At 45.0% G+C, this 24,243-nt stretch overlaps 1 protein-coding gene across 1 annotated transcript in view; it reads right to left on the minus strand.

The window, feature by feature from the left end:
• Positions 1-76: 76 nt before the first annotated feature.
• SLC1A4 (solute carrier family 1 member 4) overlaps positions 77-24,243 on the minus strand; it is a 37,273-nt gene continuing 13,106 nt past the window's right edge. The window contains exons 4-8 of the mRNA XM_080387923.1: positions 18,935-19,101; positions 15,245-15,478; positions 13,941-14,135; positions 12,366-12,500; positions 77-9,951 (exon numbers count right to left, since the gene is read on the minus strand). Of these exons, the coding sequence (XP_080244049.1) occupies positions 9,717-9,951; positions 12,366-12,500; positions 13,941-14,135; positions 15,245-15,478; positions 18,935-19,101 (966 nt within the window). The 3' untranslated portion in view covers positions 77-9,716. The remainder of the gene's footprint in view (positions 9,952-12,365; positions 12,501-13,940; positions 14,136-15,244; positions 15,479-18,934; positions 19,102-24,243) is intronic.

Genomic DNA, 24,243 nt, shown 5'->3' on the forward strand with positions numbered 1-24,243 from the left:
AAGACACCCAGCTGCTATTGCAACACGGATCCAACTAAAAGGCTAGGTCTTCTCCAAACAAAGATGGAAACATGAATTCTGTTTGGGGTTATTTTTATTTCAGATTGAGAAGCTACACAAAAGGAGAACAAACATACATTTCCATGAGGGAAGGGGAAAAGAGAGAGAACATCCTGTTGTGTCACCCTCCTACAACAAACCATCTCAGCCTGAGCCACGGGGCTGTTTTCTCCCCCGGGCAGGCAGGGAGAGTTTTTACACTGAAGGGTACACGACACAGTAAACATCTGTGATACCTACCCCAGGGTCACACCCCCAGACACAGCAATATGGTCTTTTTCTGCATATGTGCACGTACGTCTGTTCTTGGTAGATAATAAAAAGGCTGATACAGAGTCACATGGATCAAACCCATAGCTGTAAAAGAGGAACAGTTACAGATGTTCACAAGGATCAACACACCCACATGGCACAAGTACTTACTCAACAGAGTGGTTACTCTAAGCACTAGGTTTTACCTAAAGACAAATACCTTTGTATCAGTGATACTGGATTGTACTGGAGCAGATGGCAGTGAGTTCCAGAGTTCATCTGTCTGTCATTTTATTAAAGTAATTAATCAAATGGCTTAGCATATAAAAATACAAGAATCCTCCCTCCTAATCAGGGCAATTTTTGTCCATGTAGAAATAAAAGCACACACACGCATACATACATCGAAGCAGGATTGCTGACAGAGAGCTTACAGGATAAAGAAAAGAAACCCACTTTCCCTGTCCCACACCAGGACTTCATGTTCTTCCTCCTGTCTCCAGGGATAACGGAGTCTCTCACCTTTGGTGCATAGTTATAATCGAAAGCCAAACAGCAACTTGGAATTTGTCCTGAAGGGAACCAGGACAAGGCACCTTTAAGGATAATAAGGCAGATTGTACACCTCCGCTGTAGGAGACTCCTCGTGTCTTAGGTGTGGTCCCGCTGTCCCCAAATCTAGAGGGATTAACCAAAATCTTATCAAACTCTTCACCTTCACAAAGCATGAGTGAGTCAGTCTCAGCTTGCTCTAACCAAGAAGCAATTCAGACAGAGAGGCTCATCTCCCATCAGCAGAGGTGCGCTCAGCTGTGGTCTCCATCCCGTAGAGCATGTGCTTGGTGGATGACCTTACAGAAGTGTAGCCAGGGTAGCAACGGAGAAAGTCTAAGTAAGACTATATTCTTAAAAGATTGGCATTTTCAGGGATAGCAAACACATTACCTCCACACTGGTTACTTCAGGGAAGTAGTATCAACAGAGCCTCTGCTGCGGGACGGAGCAGGGAGGCAGTCAGGGCTGGGCTAGCTTGGTCACAATCATTTGACTTATAAAGTGTAAAAGATGTCATTAAGGTATTGCTTTAATGAAGCAGGGTTTCTTCAGCCCAGCCCCATCTCCTACAACATCCCCTCCTACCAGGATGTGAGATAGTCTATGTCCTCGCATAGGACCAGAATATCTTTAAGTTTAATCCATGTAATACAAGACCCTGGTCCTGCTGGGGTTTGGGCAGACTGCAAGAACCACAGCAGACTCTGCAAGGGGGATACAGAGAAGGAAAACTGATCAAAAAATGAGGAAGTTTTGCTTCTGCATAAACACTGACCATCTAGAAAACATTTTTCATGTGGGAAGCGCCATGTCGTAAGAATACTGTGAGCACGCAAAATGCCTCTAGTTATAGCCAACAAGTTTTAAAAATGCTTCTTTACTGCTGCTGTACTGAACATGATAATCTTAAGAGGACCAGACCAAACCCCTATGCTGCTAAGGAGGTATCTCCATCAGAAGCCCACAGGCCACTGAAAGCTCAGGAAACTACATTAATGCACACCAGCAAAAGCCCTGGCCCGTCTACATTGCGGCATTCCTTCTGGTTCTTAAAAAAGCTACAATCCAAACCAGTTAATATTTGGAGTATTTTTTTATGGTTAAGCACAATTCTTCCTGTGGGAATGTAATCCAGGGGGATTCAGGCATGTGCAAACAGTTTCCTTCAGAAAAGATTTCCCTTGGTAATTTCTTTCTGCAACATGTAACTGCAATTAACTCAAGTTGCACCAACATGCCATAAGCAGTTTAGCATCAGTTGCTAAATACACACTTGCAAAAGAAGGGTATTACTTTCCCAGTGGTGTTATCAGAAGGAGCAAGCGACAGCTATCCTGAGGAACATCTAATACCAAATTTCTTGGTTTCTGTGGCTTAAAACCATGTTAACTTTGCATTACAACAGGGTTGGCTCAGAATTCATTTCCGCGCGCTGGTTCCCGTCGGCAGGCCTGCCTGCCTGCCTGCCAGAGAGCATCCCTGGCCTCGGGAAGGACGAGTATAGATGGTTCTTGAGCAGGACATCAAACAAGAGCAGCTGGCCTGCTGAAATGTCCTCAGTCCTCACCTCCTGCTGGCACCGAGATCAGTGGTTAAATCCAAGCGGGATTTCATGGCTGTTGAGGATGATATATCTGCCGACGCTGAGACAGAGTTTGATAAGTAACTGTACTGTGACCTCTTCAATTAAAGAGATGTGCTTTTTCCTTTTCTATTAGAAAATCCATTCTAGAGGGAAGATAACTCTCCTACGTCTACTCTTCTCCCCTTCCATCCCTCCAAAAAAGAGAAGTGATCATCCTGCACTAACACACTATTATTACCATGGTATCAATACTCAAATACACTTAGAAACCCCCGGACATTAATTTTTTTAGGGAGGTGATAGTTGTTAGCTGACAGTGAACTTGGCTTCAGGATTGAAGATCTGCTTCTAGCCTGCTTGGTGACCCTTTGCATGATTCAAGAAAGCATTCTTTCACCTTTTTCTACGTGCATTCTCTTCTACAGCTGTGAAACGGTGCCTGCTGGTCACAAATGTCTGTAAAGAACCCCATGTGGAGAATGAATATCATGTTAACATGAACTTCCCGAGCCAGCGCTCAGATGTGAAGACAGAGTGCTACAGGAGCCAAATAAAGCTCTTGATCACTCCTCACCAGACTTAAAACATTCAGTGGCAACTATCTCAACGTGTTGCCCAACATCTTGAAAAAGTTTCGTTTTCATACTCATTTTCCTCTTCCCTGAAGCAGCCAGCGAACAAGGCTTTCATCAACATGCTTGCATAGATAACAAGGCTGCCTTTGTCCTCGGAGAAGAATGGCTACCACACATTCATCTGAGGAGCAGCTATCCTGCAAGGAGGAATGTGGGTCAATCCCTGATCCAGAGCCGTACCGTTATTTCTCTGTGGTCATGGCTAGCAGCCAGAAGCAGCTTATCAGAGCCCCACACTGCACCCTGCATGCTTTGCTGTTGCTCAGTGACAATGCGCTTCAGAAGCATCAGCACTTGGCATCCGCCTCCCCCTGCAAATCCCGGCCAGTCAGCGGGCAGGGATTTGCATCATTTCTGCTACATGCCAGGCAAATGCCTGCGGTCTTTTTGTTGCTATCTGTATCAAACCGCCAAGGAAAAGATGCTTTCTTCAGGTCCTAGCTTCTTTATCCGCTCGCTTACCCTGCCTTCTGTGATACTCTCCCTGCAACCCTCCAGCTCTTCCTTCTTTTTCTCCACCTTTTTCACCCATCCTGCCAACAAGACAACTTGTTCTTTTAGTTGAAAAGCTCTTTCTTGCATCGAACCTAGACAAAAACCAAGCTGTCAAGACTCCTAATTTAGATGTTGAATCCATGGTGAGGTCTGTTAATTTACCTGAACCTAAACTTTCATGACATGGAAGAAGGCAAATATAACAGGGCACTGGGCCCCCCCTTGACTAAATCACATCTGCTTTTTAAAATGCAACTCACACTGACGCTCGCTCCCCTGCTTCCCCTGAGTTAGCCCAGCAAACACATATACTGGATCTCCTTTCCATCACACAGTCATTCATACTCCAGCACAATGCAACCCTGACTTTGTGACACATAACTATTTGATTCCTTTCAGATTTTTGAAAAGTTCATTATTATTGAAGATTTAGTGCTCTCTGTCTTAAAGAGCGCTTTCCAAATGCTGCGAGTCACTACCCTCCACACTCTTGCCTGTGAGGGACAAGTAAGTATCTGTAAACTTAATTTACAGAAAAGGAAGCACAGGCAGAGAATTTACGTGACCTGCCTAATTCCGTACTGTTCATCATGATCAGTTATTACGGGCAGGTCTGCAAGGGATTATGAACTGCCATGGCCCAGTTAAAATCAGTGAAGATGTGACATTATTAGGAAGAAACTCTTTACCGTGAGGTGGTGAGGCACCGGCACAGGCTGCCCATGGCAGCTGAGGGTGCCCCATCCCTGGCAGTGGCCAAGGCCAGGCTGGACGGGGCTGGGAGCAGCCTGGGCTGGGGGGAGGTGACCCTGCCCGTGGCAGGGGGCTGGAACTGAGTGATCTTTAAGGTTCCTTCCAATGCAAAGCATTCCGTGATTCTACGATTTTTCCTTTGGTGAGAGTTTGTCTTTTGGTCCTTTTCCTACGTGAGGCCCATAGCCCACTGCCCATGGGAGGGTCAGGATTAACAACTGTGATTTTCAACAGGAGGGTGCTTTCCAGCAGCTACAGAAACATGCTGCACTAGCAGAGGAGCAGAGTGAAGATTCAGCCAGGATTGTTGCAGATTTGCAGAAAGAGATGGTGGGTTTGTACCTTTTGCAAGCTCTCAAGGACATAACCCACAATATATGACAGGGTGGTCAGGCACAAAGACACCAGGGCCTTTGACTTGACTGAAAGAGGAACTGCCCTAAACATCTCAGTTTTCATTATTCTTGCTGTAAAATACGGAGGAACCACAGCAGAATGAGTCTAAAAATGGTGACGCGGGGTTACGTGCATCTCCGGCGCTGGCCACAGCAAACGCCCAGGGAAGACCATAGGAACAGAGCAAGCACATATATAACCTAACCTTCCTGCCCCCCATACCGTCCCCAAAACCTCTCACCACCTCCAGCTCGGGGCACTGCCTCTTCAGGCAGTAACAGGGCTGCCCAGAAAAGACCAAGCAGAGACGGTTTCACCAGCTGATTTGGTATTTTGGCTGGTTCCACATTTCTGTTATGTCCAAAGGACAAAGTCCTGCCCGTCACATCCCTGGATGGGGAGCCCTGGGTTTGACTCTAGTCTGGTCTCAACACTAAAGCCACCCTGATTGCAAAAGATAACCCCAGAAGGGTTTAAAGTCCTTGGCAATTACTGAATCTTGTAGGGCAATTACCAACACCACATCTGAGACTCAGCTAAAGCTCAGTTCCTAGGAATAACGGGTCTTAACTGAAAATTTCCTAATAGCAACCAAGTGCTAGCACCCCCCATCACTCACTACAGCTTTTCGGGCATCGATAGCCACATCTCACGGCACAGAACAAGCACCTTTCTCAGGACAAGAGACAGATACTGCCCCACACTCTCAGAGTAACTCTTTATATTAGTAAGTTTCACAAACCTCTGGTGAGTTAAGGACAAGGAGCAAGGCAGAATGCAAACTACTTTCTCAAGGACCAGCTGGAGCCCTCAAAACTTTGTCCATTCTCCCATTTATACCTGAGCCACTGATACATAAAACCAGCCCAGGGCATTCCAGGAAATGGGATGAAATCAGGCAATGTTGGATAAAGCATGGAGTGGAAAGCCAATCCCGGAGAAGTAAGTAATAAAAGATGGTTCAAAACAGTCAGAGAAACTTCACTGAAAAAGTTAAAAGTGGAAGAATGAATGGCATCAGAGAAAAAATGGGATTGACATGCCAAAGGCTTGCAGGGTCCTCTCTTCCACACTCCCGCATCTTTCTCCCAAAACACAATCGCTGTACTAGAGGGTAGGACATGAGCTGGTTTTGTAGCCTTCTTTCCTATGGAGAGAATTTGTACCTTCCAAAAAAAAGACTAAAACCAAAAAGAAAAATAGCATTTTCTAGATGGAATTTATTTCCTCTTGAAAGAAAAAGCAACTGACTAAAGGTCTCCAGTTTACAGTCATGTTGGGACAACACAAACGTAAGTCCAGTCAAGAGACATTGGAGTAAAGTACCACATCGGCACCAGATTCGCGGAGTGCCTGGGTGAGAGCAGAGCAGGTACTGCTGGCTGCACCTCCACCGCTGCCGAGTACCTGCTCAGCTCAGAGCCTCTTGAAGTGAGGCCGCACCGGACCTGAAACAGGGAGCTCCCAGTGTAACACACTGCACTGCAGGTCAAGGACAGCATCTAAAATGCACATCCTTCGATAGCCCTTTCATTTTTCTCCCAATGGCCTTACCTGAAGACCTTAACCACTTGAAGCAAATGGTAAGTCTTCTATCTCATCGGGCTTTCGATCAGGATTCGCATTACAAGGACAGTCCTTGGAATGCATCAATTTTTTTACAGTCTGAGAGTGTAATATTGGATCTTTCACATTTGTACCTTAAGGAAAAAAATATTTGAAGCCAGGTTGAGAGCCCTAGAAGGTACAGCACGGCTATCATGAGGAATCAGAACATCACAGAAAAATCAGAAATGTGATTTCTGGCATGGATGATCCAGAAAAGACCAAGATGTTCTGCCAAGCAGTTACTCAGCATTCCTGCTTCCATGGATCCCTCTTGCTGTAAACAAACAACAAAAGAACTGGCACCTTTGTAACTCTATAATAAAGTAGGGCTTCTGTAAGATTACAGATATCTAGCAGGTTAAGACTGGAATACTCATGGTTCATATAAATCCTATGGCACCTGTTTCCAGGAGGAGGAGCATTAGATTTCCTTGGTTACACTCCTGCTACGAAAATGATCTGATCTCCTTAAACCTGACTGCTCTAACAAGCTTTACATGGGACTAGACATCCACATTGATGCAAAACGTGGCAATCAACTAGTGGGGAGTGAGAGAGACATTATTCAGCAAAGACTTTTGCTCAAGTGTTGCTTCTGCACTGCTATTGGAAAATACTAAGACAGCTCTGAGGTATTGGCTTTGATTTACCATCTCCTGGGATCTACTGTCAGGAAGAACGTGCCACAGCCTATGGCGTGCTGCTGCAAGGATGAGGCACAATCAAGCTGCAGCACCACAGGGAAGAAAGATCAAGACAGCAGTGGCAAGGTGCTGCCTGCGAGGAAGGACTCGCCTAGGCTAGTACTTTTACCTGTGGGCAACACCAGCCTTGAGCTGGAAAAAAATAAAAGTTGAGAAATGTTCTAGTCCTAAATGGTGCTGTGATGCTTCACGAGAATTGTCATTTGAGTGCTGCTTGTTCCCGTGTCCTGATCCCAGCTGCACGTGTCATGGTGAGGGAGAGCATCAGAGGAGGCAAATATTTGATGGGGGATAAAGTGCAACTACAGAACCCAGCCCACAGGGAACAGCCATGATTTTCAGCTTCTTTGAGACATTCCACATACTACTTTAAAATCAAAGTATTTGGGTTCTGGTGCATTCAGATTTTTCAAAGAAATACTTAGACTTGTTTAAAAAAGAAAAAAAGGTTTTGTTGAGAACTTATTTTTTCAAACCTCCAACATTGTTCAAAACACCTCTTATTTGTTGACTTTCACCGTCAGCTACAAAGTGCGCTTTTGGTTTCCTGAGTTGAAAGGAGTTGGGATGATTGTAATAGGAGGAAATACAAAGTTTCAGTGGGTCTTGATCTGCTAAAAATGAAATAATAAATAGTGGGCGAAGGATGTCCCTAGCGAATTGTTTGTCTCCTTCCATTTTGCAGATGAATCAAGGAATGACCACATTTTGTGGACAAGGTTATAAATAAACTGGTTAAAAAGAAACTCCACCTGCAGTTTCTCAGTGGACTGACTAATCTTTTCCTACTTCGAATGTTTGTATAGCCCTGCTGCACGTGGTTAAACAGCCAGTAATGACGCACTCACTGTGTTTTCCCTCAGAGGTAGCCACATCTCATTCTGAGCCTTTTTGCAAAATTCATTGTGTCCCTTTACCAGCAAGGATGCTTTGCAAATGAAGGCTGCTGCTGCTGCTATGCAACTGGAGCTGCCTCTTCCTAGTGCCGTGACCATAAACATCAGCAACCGGGTGTCTTTCCAAGATAGCTTCCTCTGAAGCAAGAGAGGAGAAAGGAAAAGGGAGACTTAGCATTACTTTGTATCAAAGCCTAAGTGTAAATATGTATTTTCTGAATTAACAGTGTGGAGACTGAACATACGCAATCATCTTGCGAAGGCAGCCAAGGGAAAGTGTCACAAATCCAGGCAAACCTTGGCATATGCACAGCCTAATTTTATAACTATTTGCTGTCCAAAAAGCCAAGATAAATCAACAGGATCTTTGCAATGAGTTTGCCGGACTTTGTTTAGGTTTAGGGTGCAAATTCAGGAAGTATGTTGTAAAGGAAAAAAGGTGGAGTCGGAATCCAGGAGCATTTGGCTCAGCCTCAAGCACAGGTTACCACCTGCCACTAAGCACCACGGTGGCCCAGCACCACCCACCATCACTAAATGTAAGCTGCGGCTGGAAGAGCATTTACAGCGGGACCAAACTCCTACGGGAACAGGTGTGCGGCTGTCCCGGCGCACGGAGGTCACTGCACTACACAGGGTTACCACCTCACCTCTTCCCCTTCCGAGCCAACACTCAGACTTGCCTCTTGTCAGTTCCCACGTGATGTGGGTTCAGATTTTCCCCTGTTCAATTTTGCTGGAAGAGGCTGGAAAAGGCATATGACTTAAATCTGTTTGGACTGACCCATTAAATAAACATGAGCAGGACACGGCATGCTTAGCAAAGGAGCATGCGTGTTTTCATGAAAGGAACCAACTTCTTGATTTCTCGATGTTGTCACAGGCAAGCCTCTTTCAGACGTATTTAAGCTGGAACAGACCCTGTATTTTTTCAGCCCCATAGGGATTGCTTTAACAAAATTTGTGTTTTCTCTGGATTTTTTCCTTAACAGCTCAGTTAGAGGAAAGGAGAAACCAGTCCTTAATCTACATGAAGAGCTACGTTTGGTCCCAAAGTTTGGGAGTTACTCACCAAAAGGCAGGGAAGCTGCTATGAGCTGCAATGCAGTGGGGGAATGGAACAAGGGTTAGACCTCTATAAGCTACTAATTCAGATACGAAACAAAAAAGATTTTTTTTTAAAAGAAAAAGCTAGTTTTCAGGATATATTTGCCGGTTTTAAGGTATTGGAGAACAGGAGAAGAAGGGGAGTGGGAGAAAAACGTTGCTTCGTATCATGTCTGTAATGGTCATAAGTGTTTCCAGGCCAGAAAATAAATTTAAGTAATGCTTTCACTCAACCTGGAGTTTCTAGACTGCATCTCCATTCAAACAGCAGCACAATAAGCTTACTAAATTTTCCTTACAATAAGCACATACTGGGTATGTCTACTTCCCCATCTCCAACCCACGTGAGCCTTTACTAACAGAAGTCTTGTTAAACCAGAAGTCTCAATGGCATTGTTTTCACATACATGTGTATGTGTGTGCACGTGCAACACATACACATGTATACACACGAATTATCAAAATAGTGTTATGAAGTGAGTGTTCTTTCTCAACAGCCCTTCGCTGCCCACCCCACCTCCCTCCCCCTCCCCAGGCCAGCATATTTCATTAACAGACTGGAACTGAAAGTTTCAAGAGCTATCCAGCCCTTGTTAGCACTGCAAACGTCTAGATGCGTTAACAAGTCCCAGTCCACCTCTAGCACGTGTGAAGATGAACGGCCTCTAGTTCACAACACTGATTCCTTGGATTCCGGGTCTGCTGTACTGGTTGTGTTGGAGACTTGATTTTTGTGGGTTACCAAAGGCGACGTTTCCCCTTCAGACTTGCTGTTAGCAACTGCTTCTACGTTGACTTCCTTTAGCTCCTGCTCTTTGTCTTTCTTTTCTTTCTCATTCAGGTAATTAAGGATGCCTGCTCCTAGGGCATCCCCTTCCACATTCACAACTGTGGTGGTTCGGTCCCTGGTTAAGATCACAAACAAAAAACAAAGGGGCAGGCTTTTAGCTTAAGAGAGTTAAAAACACAATAAGGGGAGCTGACTCACCCCTGCTGATCCACTAACATCGCTGGAGCTAGACAAGGGAGATGTCATTACCATAGGTATTTTCCACAGAAGTATCTTCACCATTTCAGAACTAAAAGCATGCACCAGAGCTGGTTTAAGGTTGGCCCAAGCATTACTGGTTCTGGTTTCTCAGCGGGCTGGAGCAATGGTACTATTCTTTCTCAGACATGCTGCTTTTCCCAGCCCACCTCCTTTCCCTTTCCCTTCCCCTTCCCCAGGCCAGCATTTTTCAAATGCAAGTTCAGAGCAGGAACTTAATTTGGGGTTATCCAGAAGGTGACGCAGAGTACCCAGCTCTCCTTTTTAACTACAAAAACTTGTACCTTAACCCAAACATCTACTCAAGGTTTCTCCTGAAGGCAGGCAGAATGGCTGCGTTCTCTCGCTTTCTGCTGGTAGCACCTGTCTTAATCTTTGGTCCTACGTGTCCCAGGGTCTAATGGAGATTTACGGGTCATAAAGATGAACAATTCACGCCTCCCGTTAGTCATTCTGCAGCCTAACTTCAACATGTGCTCAGCTTCTAACTGTGGTCCTCTCTGGTAATTAAATGGCTGGTATTTAAACGAGACACAGGACTTTTCACTCCCCCCTTTCCCCTTCTGTTACCACAAGGCTGAGCTCCCTGACTAGAACAACAGTGTGGACCACCGCAGGACACTACATATTGTGGAACGAAGGCAGCCGGCACAACACAGGCTGAGGGCAGCCCGGAGCGAAAGGAAGGGCAAGCTTTCCCCTCTTGCCTCCAAGCACTTGCAAGGGCAGCTTGCGGAACACACAGCTACTGCTGTAATCCGTTAGGAAGATGGGATACAAAGGGCTAACCACCGCTTCGCCTGTCTCTCCCATCCTTTGGAGGTGGCTGATCCCCAAGAGGTGACAGCAAGAAAGAGCTCAATGGCCCTAATGAAGCCATAGGAATATGATTAGGCTCCATAGACACGCGTGGTGTGGGAAGGGAAGGAGGCAATACAGCTGCTGCCTCCCCCAGCCTCTGGAATTCAAGAGTGTCCTCAGGCATCCCGATTACATCTGCTATGGAAGTACATCATCTGTACATAGAGGCTGGTGTTTCCAAAAAGCTATGCAGAGGGATTACGTAGACTCTAAACCAGGAACTGCCCAGAAGTCTACCAACTGGAAAAAAAAACCCAATGGGACTCAGATCGCTGGACTGACCAGCCATTTCAGCCCACTACCCAACTTCAACAAGATGGCTTGAAAGCAGATTATGCTTTTCAATTCTCAGATCATGCTTACTTCACTAGCATTTAAATGCTAATCATGCTGTAATTCTTGAGTGCTCAGAGAAGTCCTTCCAGTTTGATTTTCTAGTATTTGAAGAACAGCAGTCAGCCAGGTTTGGTCAAGGAAAAGCAGAGACACCGCTTTTCCACAGGGCTTACCTAAGCTCTAAGCAATCACCTGCATGTGGCATTTACACCTATCACTCACTTGTGGCTGGCTCCCCAATACTTAAAGCAAAACAAATTTTCTAGGCTTTCCTTAATCTACTTCAAGTGGTACAGAAGGTAAATTTACACCTTGATAAGGACATAACTACACTGAGGGGTGAGATAAGCTCTTCCAAACAGAGCTGGGCAAGGAGATAAGCTCCCACATTTCAAGGAGGGGAACAACTCTTGGAAAGGAGAGAAGGAGCTGCCTGACTTCTCACCTCTTTCCTAGAAGATGGAAAGGAAAGGTGGTAACATTGTACTAAACTTGTGACTCCCAGCAGCGTGTTCCAGCTGTGACACTGCCCGCAGCTGTGATGAGTGCCACAAACCCTCTGGGTCCCTGCCCTGCCAATGGATTGGCACCTCTCTGTGATGCTTGTGTGGGTGCCCAGACCAGTCTTGAACTGTAAAAATAGTTCAAACCATGGCTGACAACAGCTTCTGATGGAGCCTGCTTCCCATATGTGACCAAGAAAGCTTTCCATCACTTGCCAGACTCTATTTCCTTTTTCTTCCTTCCCTCCTAGCATCCAACTAATCACCAGCAATATCAACACCTCCTGAACAAACTTTTAACAATCCTTCTAAAAGGAATTGAAACCAGGAAGAAATAAGTTTCAATAAAGGCTGAGTAAAAAAGCTGAAGAGGGATTTTAGCACACTAACTGCTTTAATTGAGAAGGGACCGTGTTTTCCATTCTCTCTCAAGAGTTACCTGTCCTATAGACAGTCGTATCTCGTAGGGTTTTATTTTATACTGCGCTACTTGGACTATCCTGCCTCATGTTTCCAGCTGAGCATGCTACATGTCATACAACAGCAGGTAAGTGTGTCCTAAAGTACTTACACAATCCAGTCCACTGCTAATATCAAGGAGAGATCGTTGGTTGGAAGTCCAATGGCCTCCAAAATGATGGCGATGGTGAGGACTCCTCCGGCTGGGACCCCGGCTGCGCCTACGCTGGATGCAGTAGCTGTCACACTGCAAATCAATTTGTGTACCTGGTTAGCAGGAGCTCTGCAGCACTCCTCTTCTACACTTGGGTCACACATTTCCCCGCCATGGGAACTGTAAACAAACTCTACAGCATGTGACACACAGACCATTCGCTTCCTAGGCAAACCCTTTCCTGCCTGCTGATGCAAAGTAACAGGTACAGAGCACAGCTGCTCAGCAGGCATCCACAGCAGCTACCAAGGCAAGGGCTATGTGTTTAATACCATGATTGTCTTTTCAAAAAAAAAAACCCAACCAACACAACTATATTGCAGCCTTACTAATATACCCATTTCCAAGGCATTTATCAGTTCAAGTACGTTGAGTGCATCACATCTCCTGGCCCCAAATGTACACAGGTAAAGCTTGCCATGCAGGGTACTGCTGCTTCTCTGTATCTTGTTTGCATTCAAACACAGACCCTAAATCAGGAGCTGGAAACCTGCGGTGCACGTGCTACAGACATGGACCACGCGCCTTTTCGTGTGCAGATGTCTACGACTGAGTTTTCCTTGGGCCATAACTGCACCATCCTCGGGCCTGTGCTAACAGCTGAATCACTAAAGGGTACCTGAAAGGCTAATTGGGTCATCTGCAAAGAAAACAGACAAACAATATACTGGGAAATGCAATAAGAAGGAAAATAAAACCTGGCCAGGGAGGGTCAAAAATGCCAGGAACCAGCACTAGGAGGCATCTGGTGGATACAGCTATGGCTTTTCAGCACAGTCAGGGGCCAGAACGTCTTGTAGGATTGACTTAAGGAATTCTGAGGGACGTGAAGAGGATGACACTTTGTGGGATATGGGACATGGAAGGAGATTCCAGGCATGGAGGAGAGAAAGAGTCCTAGAGAAGGAGGCAGGACCGAGGTGGTGGGGGGGATGATGGAACAAAGCGGTCAGGAGGGGAATGATAGCAGGTCTGACCTAGGAAGCTGGCAATGTGACGGTAGGAAGGGCAGAGACAAGCAGGAGCAGAGTTTTTAGTGTAAAATTTATACATAAGGAACCGAGGAGGTTGCAGGAGGATCTTCCAAGACATCCAGAGGGGGAATGAAGGGCAGCTTTCTGGGTAGAGCAGCATGCCTCAATTACCCAGCTTAATGGTGAGTTGAAGGTGGGGGAGCGAGATGCTTAAGGAAGGAGAATTTCCATGTCAGAAACAGCTTTAAACAGCTCAAAGTCTGTTTCAGAATTCAATTACCCCTCCCACGTTCCACCTTTTATTAAATAGAGATTCTGGCAAATCTTATAAAGCTTGAAAGACTCCATCCTTTAATTACCGTATAATTATGTTTCATAGCAGTTTGCAAGCTTTAGGTCAGAGATGTGGAATGCAAACTGCTAGCTATTAACAGAAAGACCACAGACTTGAATGTGTCTAGGGGCCAAAAAGATGTGGTTGCAATAGCAAGCAACTTACAGAATTGTGAAGATTTGCCCAGGGTTGAGGTCGACATTGTTCAGCTGAGCAATAAACACAGCTGCCATGCACTGAAAAATAGCAGCTCCATCCATGTTTACAGTCGCCCCAATGGGAAGGATAAACCTGCTGATCCTCTTGTCGACTCCATTGTTCTCCTCAATACACTTGATCATCGATGGGAGAGTGGCTGAGCTAGAAACAGAGAACAGAAAAAATCAAACACAAAGCATCAGGGTGCACTGAATGGAAAGTCACTCTCTCATGGCTTTCGTATCTCTGACACGCTGCAGACGGGACCGTCAAGACATTTTATAGTCCCTCTCTTGTCATGACAGTAATGAGGGACCCCCCTTGTTCATCTTGAGCAGTGGTATTTAATAATCTGCTTCCATCCAGAAATAGCTGATCAGGATTCTAATCTCCCAGAGGCAAGAACTCATGACTTAACGCAGTAAGCAGCCGAACGAGGGTGTGGAATGACCAAGTCTCAAACCACAAAAATACACCAATAGATACCAATATAAACAAAACAGATACAACAGCAATCTCTGTTAATGTTGTACTAGCACCTTCTCAAATGAACAGACAAATAATAAAATTTTAAAAACAATCACTGTTGGATTTATTTCTTGTGTTATAAATGACACTGGTTTATTCATAAACCCTCTCCTACTTCATGTACTTCAGCTCCTGTGACAGACATCCATCTGCTTTTGAAGACGACCTGAAATGGTTTTATATAGTTGTGGTATTTGATCAGGTGTTTGCCCTTTGAGAAAAGTGTAAATGACATGTTTGGTAGCTTGGTTATGACGAATAAAAGCTGATCAGGCCAGATCTTTGAAATCAGAAATGTTAAAGTCCCTTTACACTACCCAATAAATCTGTTTTGCTCCTGCAAAATTAGTCTAAAGCTTGTTCCAGATCCTTCTGAACTTGGAGAACTAAACTTGTCAGGACAAAATCCCTCGCTACTGACCCTCACTTTACTTAAAATTGAAAGAACAGCTGGCAGAATCTTTTTAAGGCAAACACTTTCACCTTTTCCCCACAAAATTTCCAACTCAGCATCATGCTACAGTCCCATTATTTTGAGGAATTGTTTTTCACAGCTCATTACGAGTATGTGCTGTGTGGCAGGCCGCTGACAGCAGTGAGACTCTACGCTCAGAAGTCTCTTTTTGCAATCTCAGGAACAACATTCACACCTAAAACTCAACACAGTTTGGTGTTGGGATATAATCAGTTTACAGTGACAAATATAACCAGGCTATAATTCCCAAAGAAGCACAGAAACCCACCTGGAGCAAGTGGCAAAAGCAGTGGTTAGTGGTGTGATAAGCCCTAAGAGGAAGCGATATGGATTTTGACGTGTGGATGCAAAATAAATAAGCGGCAGAATGATTCCTCCATGGATGAAGTGGCCCAGAATAGAGGCGAAGATGTATTTTCCCAGACTGGTCACCAGAAGCACAATATCTTCCATTTCCACAATCTTGCTCCCAACAAGGAACATAATGCCAATAGGTACATACCTGCATAAATAAATATCGTCTGTCATTAAGTACGAACAAAAATCCATAAAAACCATGCCATTTCCCATCCTGGAGATAAAATTCTCCTAACGAGTATGCTGCTGCTGCAGGGTACCACCTTATCCACCACACACTCAGGTTAAGCAAACTTGGAAGGCCTCTTTGAACACTCTTGCTTGTTGGAAGGCAAGCAGTCAAACTGCAACAGCTCTGATCCCCCAGACCCTCAGGGACACAGCCAGCAGAGTGCCGAAGGGAAGCCAAGTGGGAAGCAGAAACGCTGGCAGAAGATATCAGGACAAGACACTGGTGTGGAGTTTTAGTCCATCAGGGAGGCAAGCAAAGACCTAAAGCTGAAGTCACTGTGGGAAGGACAGCAGGTGGCAGGAAAGAAAAAGGAGCAGTTATCGTGTCACTAGAGCACAGAAAGGGGTGGAGGAGTCGGAGCCCACACATGCGGTGCCTACCAGCACAAGTACGGAGCTAGGTCATTAAAATGGCAGACATACTGGGAGCCAACATATTCAGCATAGCAAAGCAGCAGCTATGCCCATACCAGAGAGCTCAGCTAAAGGCACATGCCAGAGACAGCAATTAACTGCTATTTGCCTGCAAGAGACTAAGTTAAATGATCAGATTTCCAGAGCTTCCCTCAAGCCAGCAGCCGCGTACATTCGTATGCCTCCTGTCTAGAAACATGCCACGTCTTAGGCTGCGAGCATTTGAGGTTTCCTTTGTCAGGAACACCCAGAGCTGCTCCAGGGGAAGGGCCACAGCCACACCTCCGGTCCCAGCGGCGCAGCTGGGAACAGCCCTGAAGAGGCAGAATTGCCCTTGCACCTACAGCACAACAGCTACTAAATGAACTGCAGGAATCACTTCAGGCCCAGGGTCCATTCCTCCAAAGCTCTGCTTGGGATGCCTGTGTCCGAGTGCCTCTGCTCATGCTGCCAATGCTCCATCCATTTCTGCTTCTAAGATTAAGAAACACTAAAAGATCACCCAGCCCTCCAAACCCTGCCCCAAGCAAACACGGGGTTACAAAAGATCTGCCAGTACACCTCAGGAACAGAGCACAGAACAGAGCACATTTTTCGCCCGCTCTCCCCTCCAACCCAAAGCCCATGTTCAGCAAAGCTGATCTGGGACGTGAGGACAACCTCCGGGGCTGGTTAGGGTTTGGAAAGGCAGGCAAGCCTTAAGGTCACCCAGATCACTCCTTCCTAGCCTGCCTCTCCCTCAGCGGCTCTGCAGGTCCTCTGCTCTGTGCAGAGCACCTCCATGTCCCAGATCAATGCCAGCACCCTCTCTCTGTCCTCCCCTGGCCAAATCTCTAGCGGGGGGGATGATGAACCTTCTCCGCTCAGCCTCTGCCAATTCTGCAACATAATGCCTTCGAACGACGTTTCTGAGCACCCCGATGAGCCAGATCTCCGTGATCCCTGGTCCTGCGCAAGCGCTGCAAACATGAGCACTGGATTCTGAGCTGAGCATGGATCCCTCCCCTCGAAGAGGGAGGCTGGAAAGGAAGGAACTGAAAGTTGAGACCAAAGTGCTGCTAAACATGGGAGCAGCCGTTGAATGGGACCAGCTATGAGCTCAAGGTGCCTTTTCTCTTGGTAGTACGATTTCACCCATTCCAAAGTATCCTTTGGGAAGTACATGCAGCTTGACAGATTTTGAATAAATACCAGGACGACAAAAGAGCCTTAAGGAAGGAAAGAAAACAAGTAAGGGCTATGGTGCACTGCAGTGTTAAGAGTCAGTTGTGGTCCTGATAATCCTTTACTTTGTGGATTATACACCAACTGATTGGCTTGAAGTGTTAGCACCGTAATCAGCTGAATACAAGAACTGCCTCTTATCAGTATTCAGTGTCCAAGGAATTACACTCAAGAGTAAAAGACTTAAGCTGCTTTGAGACTGAATTTTTCAATCCCCTATGACGGCAACTAACAGAGAGATCTGCCTGTGTAAAATCAGGTGTTTTGTTAAAACCTTTCTACTTCTCAAAGGGAGGAAAACAGTAGGAATGAAAAATGCAGAAAAAGAAGGGAGGAAAAATACCTCCACTAAGGTAAGCTTATAGCTTTTCCAACAGCTTTGGAAAGAGAGTGATAAATGTCCCACTGTTAATTTGTGGGACTAGCTGTCCTCATGAGTATTTTTATTTTTGCATGTGACATATTAGTACTGTTGATTTCACAGCAGCAGTCTCGACCCATCCAGCTCCACACGAACAGCCATGACACTGCTGTGAGGCCCAGGTTCATCCTACCTGACAGAAAACCCAGTCAGGAGGCTGGTCCTACCCCAGCTTAGGTGGGGTAGAACTGCTCTCTAGACATGCCTGCCTCCTCCAGTGCTGGTTTCTTGCCTAGTGAGGAAGTTCAGTGTGCTTCAGTTCCTAATATACAGACTTTTTTGGCGTCAAAAGCTTCGTGAAATCAGTCAGAGTCACATTCACCCCATAAACATGTGAAGGGTAGTAAAATAATGGATTTGCTCATTAATAGGCAGGAGATAAAATAATCAACCTTAGGAAATACCAACTGTCAGGGATGTGAAATGAAAAAGAAAAGAATCTCTAGAGAAGCAAACATGAACAAGAAGCAAGCAGCTGACTGATGACTCTGCTAGTAACATTAGTTCTTGCTTCACCCTAGAAAATGAAAGAGTTCTCAGAAGAGGAACAAAGATTTAAAGATCCACTGTATAACTCAGGCTCTGACGACGGTAATAATGACAAAACACTCAACAGGCAGCACTACTGTTTCTGCAGGATGGGGAGCATAGCCCTGGAGACTGCTCCTCCCTCTTACACAAAGGGATGCAGGTTCTCCATCGCTCTTTGGTACACGTGGACAGGTGGGGCTCTGCGCTCATGCACTCAACAGGGTTTCTCTCAAACCAACACCAGTGAGTGGGCTGTCTTCTGATCTTCTCAGGTATTTTCCAGGTCAGTACAGGAAACCTTTTGACCAACAGAAAAATGAAGGCATGAAGCTGCGAGTCTGATTTTAGTTACACACCGCATTTGCAAGCACTCCCCAAGCACAAACATCCCCGGCCTTCACATGGAGCACTCCTCACTTGCTCACATCTCCTTTATTCATTCAAGGCCAGTGCCTTTAGGCACAGGATGGCAGCTAGACACAGCCTTATGCTGCTTTGAAACGAAAAGTCTTCTTTCCTCTAATTCATCAAAAAGAAGTCCCGGAGAGGATTTTTTAAGCAACCCTCTGAAGTGTTCCAGACTGATACCTTAAGCTATGCATGACTGTCTAATTACAGGGCACAAGGAAGAAGAAAAGATGCCATCATGTGACACCGTGACATTCACTTTTGCTGCGATGAGGGATCTGACAGGAAAAAGCTGGAGAGGCGGATAAATGGTGAGATTCCTGAACTAAGCATAATATTGTACTACAGACGTATCTGCAGCCACACACTTACCACATAATCCAGGAAACCAAGACCATAGTTGCCTCATTGAATGAATTAAAGAAGCGAATCAAATCTTCCCCTTCCTGGCCAAGCTTTTTCAGAGCCACTCCTAAAACCAGAGCAAACAGCACCAGTCCCAGGATATTCATCCCTTCAATTTCAGTACCCACAGGGACCTGTAGAGGCAAAAAAAGGCAGCCTGTTAGATGCAAGACCCACACAAAACCCAACAATAGGGTCACCTCATTTTGTTGGCTGCATGACTGATCTGAAATCAACAAGCTGAACTTGTTTTGGGAAGGAAGAACCTATTTTGTCCAAGGGAACCAAATGAGATCTGGACACAGTACAGATACAAACCTCCCTAGTGATGAGCTGGCGGGGATCCACTGGGGAAGGAAAGGGCCTCCCACTACCTCCCTTCGTGCCCTTCAATACGATACAGGTGCCCTCAGTGACCTGAGCAGGACACCTCCCCAGTTTACTCAGGACAAGCACCACTGCAGAAGTGAAACAACATGGGCACCAACCACACATCTGCAGTTAAAAGACAAACTTTCCTCCCTGTTTTCCCAAGAGGGAAGATGGGTGTGGGAGAGAGCGCAGGTATGAATGGCAGATACTGACGATACTGACTTGGTAGCTCTGCTTATTCCACCGAGCATCATCCACTGTTGCCACTATGATATTCTACTGCCTAAACAAATCATACTTGCAAGAGGCTGGCGGCAGTCTGGCCCCAAACATGCTCTTATTTCCTGACACCTCTGATGGGAATCTGCTCTTCCAAAATGCCAGCTCCATCACCTTAGCACAATATTGATACCAAGGTGAAAACCACAAGAAAACAATCAATGTTATGAAGCAGAAAGGGGGGGAGAGGGACAGAACAAGGTAGCAAACTGTGGAAATATACTCGTTCATCTGTCCACGTCAGCCATGGGAGATACAGAGAGAACAGAAGAAATACCTGTTCTGCTTCTCAGAAATCATGTGGCTGCATGGTAAAAGGATAAAACCAGGACCCACCTATTGACAAAAACTAGTCTGCTCTGCTGGTCCTTCAGTCTGTTTCTCAAAGAGAGCTGGAGCTTGTTTGGCAAGGTGGTATCATACGAACTGAATGAACGTTCTTGTGGCTATGTAAAAAATATAATTGTTTTGACAAACTGGTTCTTTTTCCTCCCAACTTGGCAGTACAAGCTCAACATGTCAAATTGTTGTTTTATTTGGAAGAACTTCTAAAACAGATTAGGTTTGTGTACAAGTTTTGGCCTTCTGGCTAGTTTAAGTAGACACTAGCTCAATACTAGGAAAGAAAAATATATTCTGATCTCAAAGCTTGAAATGAACATTGACTGAAGAACTTGGGATGCTGGATCTGCTAAACCTGAGAAAACCAGCCTGCTTGAGAGGATATTTTTGCTGGAAGTATACTATTGAACTGGACTGTCTCTTAATGGCAGGTGGAAACAAAGTACTGCAGGGAAGAGGATAAAACAAATTACACGCAAAAGCATGAAGGCTAAACTGCTGTTAACAAAAGCATTTACAAGCAATGAAGGTTCTGTGTTTTTTCATTTGTTAGCTACAAAGTAATTAGATGTGGGACCTTCAATTTTTTAGGGTAATTACTTGTTCAGGGCTAAGTTATCAGTATTTATTTGATTTCCAATTGAAAGAGCTGAAAACACGGACAGGATATCAAGAATGGGGCACAACGTATCTCCAGAGACGCCTGAAGAAATGTGCTGTTTTCTCCACACACAGTAACACTTTTCTGTCTGGACAGTTTTGTCCATATTCTGTTTTGTGTGCCTGAAAGCCCTAAACTCTTCTGTGGTTAGAAAAGACAAAAAATGACACCCTCCCATTAACTGCATAAACTGTGCGCATGGCATGCACACATTTTTCCAATTTTCACTTCTGTTGGCAAAACATAGCTCTAGGGTAGGAGATAAAATTTACCATAAGGCTGAAAAGAATCTTCAAATTTCAGTGACAATTTGCTGAATTTCAGCAACTTGTTTACTGGAATTTTATTTCAGTGACAATTTACCAGTAACAGTGTACAAACTGATGTATAAGTCTCAAATTTTATGACTTTTAAAATGATTTTATTATAGCAGGAACAGAGTCAATGCGAAGTAAAATAATGCTGCATGTCATTTCATCAAAACCAAAGCTTTCTCTGGGAAATATCAATTTAGGCAAAATGTGAACGTTTTTTGAACAGAAAAGAAACACTTGTTTCATTCACATGGAGTGAATGCAACACTTTTTCAGTTTGACACAACTTTTCACCTTGTTGTTTTTTGTTGGTTTTTTTCCAAGTCATAGTTTTATAATATAACATCTTATATTGGGTTCGTTTTTGATACAAGGCTAATATGAAAAGTTCAGCTTGGAACAGAATTTTACCGTAATGGGCTAAAATTTTTTCCATAAAAAATATCTTGAAAACATTGAATGCTCTTTTGTTCTGGTTCTCATTCAGAAAAAAATATTATGAAACTTTGCTATGAAACAGGAATTCAGTGTTTCAAGCTGCTGAAAAGTACCCAGCATCCTGACCTGGATGTTACTGGGACAGAATCTCATTATACTACTTAATACCGATGTTTTGCAAAACATCTCCACCCTTTAAACTCCTTCTTCCAGAAATTTGCTTCTCAACTCATTAAATGCAGCACTGTGAGCCTGAAGCCCAGAAACCTGCTACCGTCTGGGCTTCTCAGAGATCTAGGCTCAGGAATGAGACAGAAACGTACTGAATCTGCAAGAGGATTGCTCAGCTTCCCACCAGCCGTGCAGGTGGTGGGTCACAGAGCAGGACAGAGCTCGAGAGGCATGCAGGACAACCAGGGCCAGAGCTCCTGGTGCTTAATTTGGAAGGTCACTTCCCTGACTAGAGAAGCCCAGGGCTCTTCTAGGTCATTCAAACCCCACAAACATCAGTTCTACCTTCTTCAGAGCCATGGGTGCCAAAGGCTTGCCAAATTTTCTTCTTGGGAAGCTAGAAGAGAGCAGGAGAGAGTAGTGTCTCCAGTTAACTACAGCCAGGACCCAGGTGGCTTCTCACCTTTTATCTTAACCTTCACATAACATAAACTGGCCAATTCTCCTCCAACTACCCTGTACCTCTCCAGAATGGCCACACATGGAATTTAGCCTTCTCTTGCTCCTGGCATTGTGATCACTGCCGCTGCTGTTCTCCAGGTGCTCACACTTACTAGCCCTTCAAGCCTAGGTCTTGTGATCTGGGCACCCCTAAATTCTTGGTGACCGGAGGGAGGACTCTGTGCACAGCCACCAAAAACTTCTTAGCTGTTTCCCTCTATTCACTGTCATCCTGTTCCCCTTCTTTCACGTCTTGCTCTCCCCTCTTTCTCCCTCTTCAGCCAATTTCTTTACAACACACAACATTTACCGTTGTCTCCCATCACCTCAGATGCAGGCAGAAGGTGCATCATTTGCACAGAGTAGTAACTTACTGCAGGAAGTTGCTCCCTGCAAATCAAGGAGGACAATCTGCAGCGTTCAGGGAATTTCACCTCCTTGCAGCACAAAATGGAGAGAGTCCAGCAGTAAATCCTCAGCAAAAGATCCTCTCAATCCCAGCCTCTAAAACTGGCAGATGCTGAACAGCCTTTTTGTACTCTTAACAGAAGAGTGCATCACCCCAAAGGAGCTGCCAAACCAAGCAGCATTGTAGACACCAAACAAAAACAGCTTTAATGAGAGCTTTGTTCCTGGATAAACTATGGGACATGTTATCGTTTGCTGGAAATTATGTGTTCTGGTAGGAAGATTCATGGAGCTTTTCTGGGCCTTGAATCTCTCTGAAGATCCTATTGTTTTTAGCTCTTGAAACAAAATGCTTATAAAGGAAACAACTGCTGATGTTGAGCTGTGCCGGTAGTAGGTGGCTGAAAAAATGCAGCCGTGTGATGTGAGGAAGAAGAGCAATCACCAGTTTGTGTATTTTTACTGCTGTCACAAGAGGAACAGAGTCCCCCTGTGCTACAGATGGGGAACTGAGATACACCATGCCCCAGGAAGCCTTGCTGCCAAAGGGGGAGAGAGGATGCAGCATAAAAGCTAGGTAAACACAAGGGGAGCGCATGAAACAACAAAACCGACATGGCTACGCAGACATCTACGTGCTCCACTATTCATATCATCAGCGAGAGATGACAGGGCCTATTAACCAGCGGGGGGCGGGGGGGAAATATAATCAATGGAAAATTTTGCTCTACACTGTTCATATGGAAAGAAGGAAAACATTTCTCCTCTTCAATCAAATATTCTGCTGATGAAAGAAAACTTTAGATAGGAAAATCATCTTGTTTCCCTGGAACCCAAACCTATTGCTATGATATTTATGCTATCTGTTACCCAAAAATCATACTCCTCCTTTCCAAACTTAACCCTCATCTGTCCATAAATACTGTGGTCAGACCAGTACCGAAACCAAGTTAACAAAACTGAGATGACGTTTTCTTTCTCTTCAGTCCACTCTTCCCTAGACACAGTAGGGCGTCTTCTGGAATTAAAGAAGCTCAGCTCTGGTTTTGCTCCAACAACTGAAGAAAAGTTTTGGAAAAGTAATAGCGGAAATAACTTTTACATCATAACTGCTGGCAAAAACAGGCACCAGTGACAAATTTAGAATATTTTTTCTGATATTGCATCAAATAGGAGCCTGATAAGTGGGAAAAGGAAAGAAGAAAACTAAAAAAGAATCCCACATTTTAAATTGCCAAAAGATGCATTCTTACCTCTTGAGGAAGAGTGGTGGTTTTGAACAAGCATTAAGAAAAAAAAAAAAAAAAAAAGTACTTGACAGCCAAGCCTATGTCCAATGGATATGGTTGGCCCTAATCCATGCTGGCCTGCCAAGAAGCCCCTATCAAACTTAACACTGAGGATGAATAATGAGAGTTTTACTCAACTTTTGCTTAAATACCCCTGCTTAAATGAAGAGTAACTCTACACCCTGTAAGCAAACACACGTGTCTGAATGCACAGCTTTTCATATTGTACCTGGGTTTTAGCAGCACGAGGCTGCGCTGGCACGTATTGCCTAAGGATACAATGGCATGAGAAGAGAAAGTGCTCTTTTGGGGTGACATGGCCCTTCTGCTGTCATTGCTGTGCATCCGTGTCAGACAGGGTGAGTGCAGATCTGGGCAATGCAATCTTACAGGCACTGGCAGAGCCTGCGCAGACGGACCTGCCTTCTTCCCCAGCGTCATAGCAGGCTTCTAGGCAAGGGCTTTTTCCCCTGCTCAGTTCTTGTGCCATCCAAGTCACCT

Source organism: Falco punctatus (assembly GCF_963210335.1).
Source record: "Falco punctatus genome assembly, chromosome: 5".
NCBI classification, from domain to species: domain Eukaryota; kingdom Metazoa; phylum Chordata; class Aves; order Falconiformes; family Falconidae; genus Falco; species Falco punctatus.